The sequence below is a fragment of the Chelon labrosus genome (assembly GCF_963514085.1).
Source record: "Chelon labrosus genome assembly, chromosome: 6".
Classification (NCBI taxonomy): Eukaryota; Metazoa; Chordata; class Actinopteri; order Mugiliformes; family Mugilidae; genus Chelon; species Chelon labrosus.
In genome coordinates this window covers 29,594,100-29,601,620 of record NC_140342.1, presented here as the reverse complement: position 1 = coordinate 29,601,620, position 7,521 = coordinate 29,594,100, and the positions used below count along the sequence as shown (strand labels likewise).

At 48.1% G+C, this 7,521-nt stretch overlaps 1 protein-coding gene across 1 annotated transcript; it reads right to left on the bottom strand.

Moving 5' to 3' along the window:
* Window positions 1-3,613: 3,613 nt before the first annotated feature.
* Window positions 3,614-6,977, bottom strand: ptmab (prothymosin alpha b). Its single transcript, XM_084546965.1, has 5 exons — window positions 6,814-6,977; window positions 4,892-4,957; window positions 4,721-4,805; window positions 4,546-4,631; window positions 3,614-4,432 (listed from the first exon to the last, which is right to left on the bottom strand). The coding sequence occupies exons 1-5, from the start codon at window positions 6,856-6,858 to the stop codon at window positions 4,388-4,390; spliced, it is 327 nt and encodes a 108-aa protein (XP_084403091.1). The 5' UTR covers window positions 6,859-6,977; the 3' UTR covers window positions 3,614-4,387.
* Between the last annotated feature and the right edge of the window lie 544 nt (window positions 6,978-7,521).

Here is a 7,521-nt window from a genome sequence, read left to right as displayed (position 1 = left end):
CATGGACTCATGGACTCATGGACACATGGACACATGGACTCATGGACACATGGACACATGGACACATGGACTCATGGACTCATGGACACATGGACACATGGACTCATGGACTCATGGACACATGGACTCATGGACTCATGGACTCATGGACACATGGACACATGGACTCATGGACTCATGGACTCATGGACACATGGACACATGGACTCATGGACTCATGGACACATGGACACATGGACTCATGGACTCATGGACTCATGGACACATGGACTCATGGACTCATGGACACATGGACTCATGGACACATGGACACATGGACACATGGACTCATGGACTCATGGACACATGGACTCATGGACACATGGACACATGGACTCATGGACTCATGGACACATGGACACATGGACAGGAGTGTTGTTCTGGAGTCTCTCCGTTAGGAACTGATTCACAGAAACCACGTCTGTAATTAAGTTCTTTGAGGTTCTGATGTGTCGGCCATCTTTGTTTCCGGTCTACGACGTCTGTTTGTCGTAGGAACGTTTTTAACGTTTTTAACGTTTTTAACTCTGGTCATATTCAGAAACCAGACCAAGAGAGTTTAAAGCAGAGAGCAAAGGATTGTGGGTAGTAGCTACCTGGTGCTGAGGTAACGTCGTGTTCTTCTTGACCTGGGTTCATGTGTGTTTGGTAACGTCAGCTCCAGTCCAGGAAGTGTTTGTCTTGTGTCCTCTGCTGTTGTTCAGAGTCTCCTGAGGCTGAACCTTCCTCCGTGCTGCCTTCACTGCCTCGGTGGATCCTGGTATCTGGACCTAGACTCTGGGTCTGACACCAAACATCTGATCCTGCTCCGTGGCGTCAACAGGAAGTCGTTCTTGAGCCTCTTCCTGTTTCACTCAGTTTCCTCATTTACTGAAAACATGTTCAGGACGTTAAACGTGTTCAGTTCAAAGCTACAGAGTCAACCGGCAACTTCCTCTTTAGCAACCTGCAACAAAGACCACGAGTAATAATTATAACACGTTAGAGTTCATCCTCAGGGGAACATGAACGTATGAACAGTGTCCCAGCCACAGACAGCAGCTGGATGATATTCTACCTAAATCAGATCTTAACATGTGAGAGTCTTTCCATCTTGTTCCAACATCTGGATCATGTCTCCAAGGCAACCAGCAGCTGTTGATGGTTCTGATCCAGCGGTAGGTAGAGATCCATTAGAGACAGCAGCTGCTACAATATTCTACTGACCACATGATGGCGCTGCTGATTTACAGACACACAAACTGAGATCAGATCTCAAGTGCTGGCTGGGGACGCATGTGGAGACACATTTAGATTAAGACCAGGTGGATGGACAGGTGAGACCAGGTGAGACCAGGTGAGACACATTTATATTCATGTCTCGTTCTCTGTGTCATTCAGGACGATCAGCTTCCCCCCCCCCCTCCCTCCCCCCCAGCTCCGGTACAAGTGGACCGCTCCCTCCCCTCTCCTCCTCTGTTTGGGACGGACCATGTGGGAGCCGCGGGGGGGTTGGTGAGACGTCTGGGTCAGACCACCTGCTGAGGTAAGACGGATTTCAGGTGTTGAGCTCAGAGACTGATCTGGTTTAAGAGTCATTAACGTCAGGGAACTGGTTCAGAGCAGCACCAGCAACACGGTCAACACAGTCAACACGTTGTTAATGCAGACTGTTGTCCTGGTGGGGGCGCTGCAGATACCCCCCCCCCCCCCATTCAGTGGGACATTAGAATAATAGGAATTAATAATCATAAAAATACATATAAATATATATTATTGTGTTTATTTTGCACAATAGTTTTAATATTATGCAATTATTTTAAAAGTTTAATTAAAACAATAATAATAAACACATCTACTACTATTATTAAAAATATTACAAGAATAGTGTTAATATTAATTTTAAAAAAATCAAATAATGATCAAATACACCGTAGTAGTATAATTAATATTATAATAGAAAATACAAACTCTAATATAAAAATGATGTAGGCACACAAAGAGTTAAAATAAATACACATTAAATAAATATTATAATAATGAACTCACCTGATTAAATACAAAACATATAAAAAAATGTCTAAAGAATCTCTTCCACCTCTACCTGAGAATCGAACTAGTTCAAGTTCTTCACTCACGACATGAAGAACTGAAGAACGTCAAATAAGAGTTTACAGTCTGTGGACGTGTTCTTCATCCTGTGGTATTGTTTTCAGAGAAACCTTCATGTTGAAAACCTGGTTTATATTTAATAGATTATCTGATGAGAAGCTGATGACGACTTTAAAGAACCATTATGTCCCAGTGGGTCCGTCACGGTTTAGGGTCCCCAGGAAACATTTATAGTGTTTAAATCTTTATGATCTGAGACAGAATCTAACTGATTTATTTTAAGGTGCTGAGGACGTTAATGCTCTAAACGGACTAAATCTAAATAAAAAATGAACCAGGAAGTAAAATATTATGTTAGATTTAACTGGTTCAGATCAGAACAGCTCCTCTAAAGAGAAGCTAAAGCAAGTAGAGCTCCCCCTGGTGTCTGGCTGCAGTATAGGTCATAAGCTCCACCCCCTCCATGTTAGTGGGCGGGGCTTGGGCCAAACTAAAAAACTAAAATACACGTCAAATAAATTTATTTTCAAGGATGGTTTCTGTCATTTTAGGTCGTTAATATAATGTTGATGAATGTTCAAGTCTTTAGTTTTAGTTATTTGACGCTTTAGAAACAGGATGTGACATAATGGCGACTACCAGTTGCCATGAAAACCGCTCTGTATAGCGGTCCCGTGGGACCATGAGAGTAGTAAAAACTAATTTTTAAAACTAGTCCAGAGTATAATCCATCATGTCCTTGTACCAGGTGGAGGTAGAGCAGAGCGTAGTATTAATGAAACTAAAACATGAGTGAGTCTGGAGTAAGTGTGGGCGGGGCATCAATATCACAGCTCCACGTGGCTCCGCCCCCAGACCGTACTGATCAGACTCTGGATCCAAACTCACAAGATGCAATAAATTCATCTCATACGTTGAATTTATTCCATTTATTGAGGGTTAGACCCTTGAGACGTAGCATCGTTAGAGGAGGACGGAGCTTTATGTTGGAAAGACCTGACACCAACCAAAATAATATATACGTCCAACTATATAACTAGGAACTAAATAACTAAATAACTACATGGAACAAGAATCAGACTTAAACAGGACGGATGGTGAGAGTGAATGAAACAAACCCAGTGAGACGTCTGTTATTATCAAGATGAAGCTGATTAACTGATTCATACATGAGACAGTGACCTGAATATAAATCTATACAGGGATTATAAATAATATGGAGAGGTTAGAGGTGGATGTTAAATGTGTCAGAATAATCAGTGATAGGGACAATGAGTTTATATTTATATAGAGTCATTAGTTTATGGTTTAATTATATTATTGGTAGCTGTTTTATCTGGACTCAGTCAGATCTGTGTTTATTAATATTTATAGAGCTACTGAAACCGTTCAGCTCCGTGACCTTTGACCCCGTCAGATCTCACCTGGACGTCCTCCTGCTCCGACTTTAAATAATAAAATAAGAAGCAGCAGAGAAACGAGGTACAACTCACAAAATAAAAGTCCGGTTTATTGTCAAACAACAAACTTCGCACATACATCAAAACAGGCCGTCATAAAAGAAGAAGTCGCTGACAAAAAAAAAAAGAACAGAACAGAACCCAAAAGAAAAGAGGCTCTTTTCTTTGGCCTTTACCCTCCCATACAAACAAACTAGTTATGGTACAGCTAAAGTACATACATTAAATTTACTGGAATGCTCTGAGTTCAACGGCTTTAAGAGGTTGGGTTTATCTTTACAGGGTTTTCTTTTTTCTGTTGAGATTTCATTAACATGGTCAACCAAGTAAAATCTGTCGTTGGAGAAGAAGCACCGATTTGGTCTGAAGAGAGATCGCTGTGGACAGAAAGAAGCCCCCCCCCTCCTCCTCCTGACAATATGTACAAAAATATAAAATGTAAATAAAAATACAAACAAATTCTCCGTTCGTGTGGTGGTGGTCGTTGTTGGAGCCGGATTTCTGCGTCGACGGTGTGGCTGGAGGGTCCTCTAGAAAATTTGTTTTGCAGCTTTTAGAGAAGGAGGAGGGGGGGGGGGGGGGGGGGTCGCGCTGCATGGAGGTGGAGGTGGAGGTGGTGGGTTGTTGAACTCTACTTGCTAATGACCATGTTGGATTTTTATTTTTTTTATTCATTTTTTCTTAATTATTATTATTTTTTCTCCTTTTAAATCAGTCCTCCAGCTCCTCCACCCGTCAGAGGTGGAGACTCAGGAAGTGGTTCAGCAGGATGGCTCGGGGGGGCGGGGGGAAGCGCATCAATCATCGTCGTCGGTTTTCTGCTTCTTGGTTTCGACGTCGTCCTGAAACGAGAAGAAGAAGAAGAAGAAGAAGAAGAAGAAGAAGAAGAAGGAGGTCGTTAGTCGTCTGCTCCTGAACCTGTCGCTCAGACTCAAACTCGTCTTCATCGTCTCACCTCGTCGTCGTCCTCGTCGTCCTCAGCTGCCCGTTTTGTGCCGCCCTCGATCTCATCATCGTCCTCCTCCTCGTCTTCCTCATCACCTGAAGAAGAAGAAGAAGAAGAAGAATGAGATCCATCCGTCATCAGAGGCCGTCTGAGTGTTTTGGTTAAACCAGATCCTTGCTGCTACCTTCTCCATCATCTTCCTCGTCCTCCTCGTCCACCTCCTCGTCCTCCTCGTCGTCTACCTCTGGCTCGCCGTTCTCCTCGTTCTCCTGGAGGACAGAGTTTAGTTATTTAAAGGCAGGGCTCTGATTGGCTGGAGGCGGGTGCAGGTGGTGCAGGTGGAGGTGGAGGTTACCTTTCCGTTGGTGGCAGCATCTTTGCCGTTCTCCTTCTCCTCCACCAGCTTCTTCTCCTTCAGGTCCTGGAACAGATGAAACTTTTACCTGCTGCCCTACTTAGTCACAACAAGCTGCTCTCTGCAGATCCTCCCCCTGCCTCCCCCCTCCTCCCTCCCTCACCCCTCCTCCCTCTCTCCCTCTAATGTGTTGTAATCTGATACTTTGATGTAGCCCCAGGGGCACTCTGGGTATTGTAGTCTTCTGCAGGCTGCCGCTGCCGCCATATGTCACGAGACACGCCCGGGAGAGGCACTGCAATACCCAGGATGCACCGCTTCGCTTTAGAATAACACAAGGAGGGCGCAGGAGGAGGGAGGAGGAGGGAGGGAGGGAGGGAGGAGGGAGGAGGGGTTGGTGATGGAGGAGGAGGAGGCGGTGAACGCGGCGCACGCTGCTGGCCGCTCGGTGTAACGGAGGAGGACAATAGAAGACGACACATGGCGGCGGAGACGAAGCGACACAAACACCGGAGCTTTTTACCCCCCCCCCCCCCCCCCAACACATAACCTGCTATTGATTCATTGCTTTACATAATGTGATCGGTTCAGATCCATTAAGCTGTGGAGCAGGAGACGCTCCTCTTCCTCCTCCTCCTCCTCTTCCTCCTCTGCGCGTAAAAAGGCGCTTGTGCGTAAAAATGCTCCGCGACTATAAATAGAGTCTGAACGGACACCCCCGGATTAACAGCGTTAATACCAGGCCCCAACTTTACCCCCCCCCCCCCCCCCCCTCCTCCATATGTTCATCACAACCATCTCATTCAGATCCGCCGCGGACCCAGACCACGCTCCCCCCGCGGGGCTATTAAAGTTTTACCCGATCTGATCCAAAGTCCAGCAGCCCCCCCTCCGCCCCCCTCCCTGCCCCCGGTCACATCACACCTCCACGGAAGAGAAAAGTTTCCCCCCCCGGTACAAAAAAAAAAAAAAAAAAAACGCGCCCTCCAGATTAAAATCACTAGAATCAACCTGGAGGTAAAAGCGGAAGCGGCAGCGGAGCTCCGGGTGACAGCCTCTCCGGTAAACGGAGGCTGGAGACGCCGTGCAAGCGGCGGCAGCGGCAGCCGACCTTCCGGAGTCGGTAAACAAACCGGGTCGGACGGAGCAGGCCCGGGGGTGCCCTTTAAAATAAAAACTACAAACCACGAAGCAACAAACAAATAAAAGAGAAATAAAAAAAAAAAGATGGAGAAGCGAAAGTTGCCGTCGGAGTGGATCAGCCCACGCACCGCCTGCCTCTCCGTCCATTCAAACGGAACAACTTCTCACTCCCGCCGCGTCCAGCCCCCGGTACCGCTCCAGCCGGGCACCGAGGCGCCTTCTCCTCTCTTTTTTTTACCGGGACCCGGGCTTTATTTGTTTTTGTATTCTCCTCGTGTGCATTCTCTCTCCGGAATACGCGGAATAAATTGTGCGTAAATGTGCGCGTCAATTCAGCGGGAAGACGACGGAGCGGCGGAGAAACGAGCCCGGAGACCCGAACCCGCCGCGCACACAGATGGGGGGGGGGGGAGTTCGGGTCCGGGATGCTCGTTTCTACGGGAAGAACCGAGCTGCTTCCTATAAACAAAGAACGCGCGCAGACGGTTCCTCTCCGGACAATGAGCCGCGGCAGCAAATCTCCGTGATGCGGAGCCGGAGAGCCGCGCTGCGCTCCACGCATCCTCCCCGGAGCTCACACCGAAAACCGGCTTCTCCTGACCCGTTATCTCCCGCAACCACCCCCGCCCCCCCTCTCCACGGGCTCCGGGTCCGAATGAGCGCGAAACGAGACGAGGACAAAAATGAGGTTTAAATGTTTTTTTTTTTATGTAGGTTAGAGTCTGAGCGGCTGGAGGAGCCGCGGGGCGCAGAGGCTGGAGGTGAGGCGGAAGGCTTACCTTGGCAGAGATATCCGAGCCGGAGTCAACTTGTGTGTCTGCCATTGTTTTAGTGGAATAAAATAAAGGACGGCTCAAATGAAAGGCTGAATAAAGTAAATCCCTCTGCTCGTTGGCGGATCAATCAGTGTTATGTTGTGCCAGTGGCCAACGCTGCTGACGGCCGAGCCTTTATATATAGTGTAGTGGGCGGGGCCTGGAGGAGGTCGGGGGCAGCGCTGATTGGCCGAGCGCTCCACAGAGGTGCTCTCCTCGCGCGTCGGAGTGGAACAATGGCTAGAATTTCTAAACCCGTAGGCCACGCCCCCCTCCTCTCGCCTCCTGTCCTGCCGCTGCAACCGTCCCTTTCTCCGTTAAAACAACCATCAGACCCGATTAAAGACCCCGAATCGGACCCGACGCGGACGCGGGGCCGCAGCTGCGACGCGGCGAACGGCGAAAACATCGAGTTTACACCGAACTACGCATCAAATATATCGATTAGTCGGCGGCTCGGTTGACGTAGTGTCACTTTGATTGATTGATGTTCGTCTGGTCGAGTCAAGCGGCGACGACGGTCCGCTTCTCCCGCCCACCGCCGCGACGAGGGAATATATAAACGGGGCAACGGGGCAAAGCGGCAAAATGTCCCGGACACGGACGTGTTTTAGTGGCTTAGCGCCTTTTAACGCGTCACTGTCTCATCCTGCGCCGCTTCATGAGCTCATG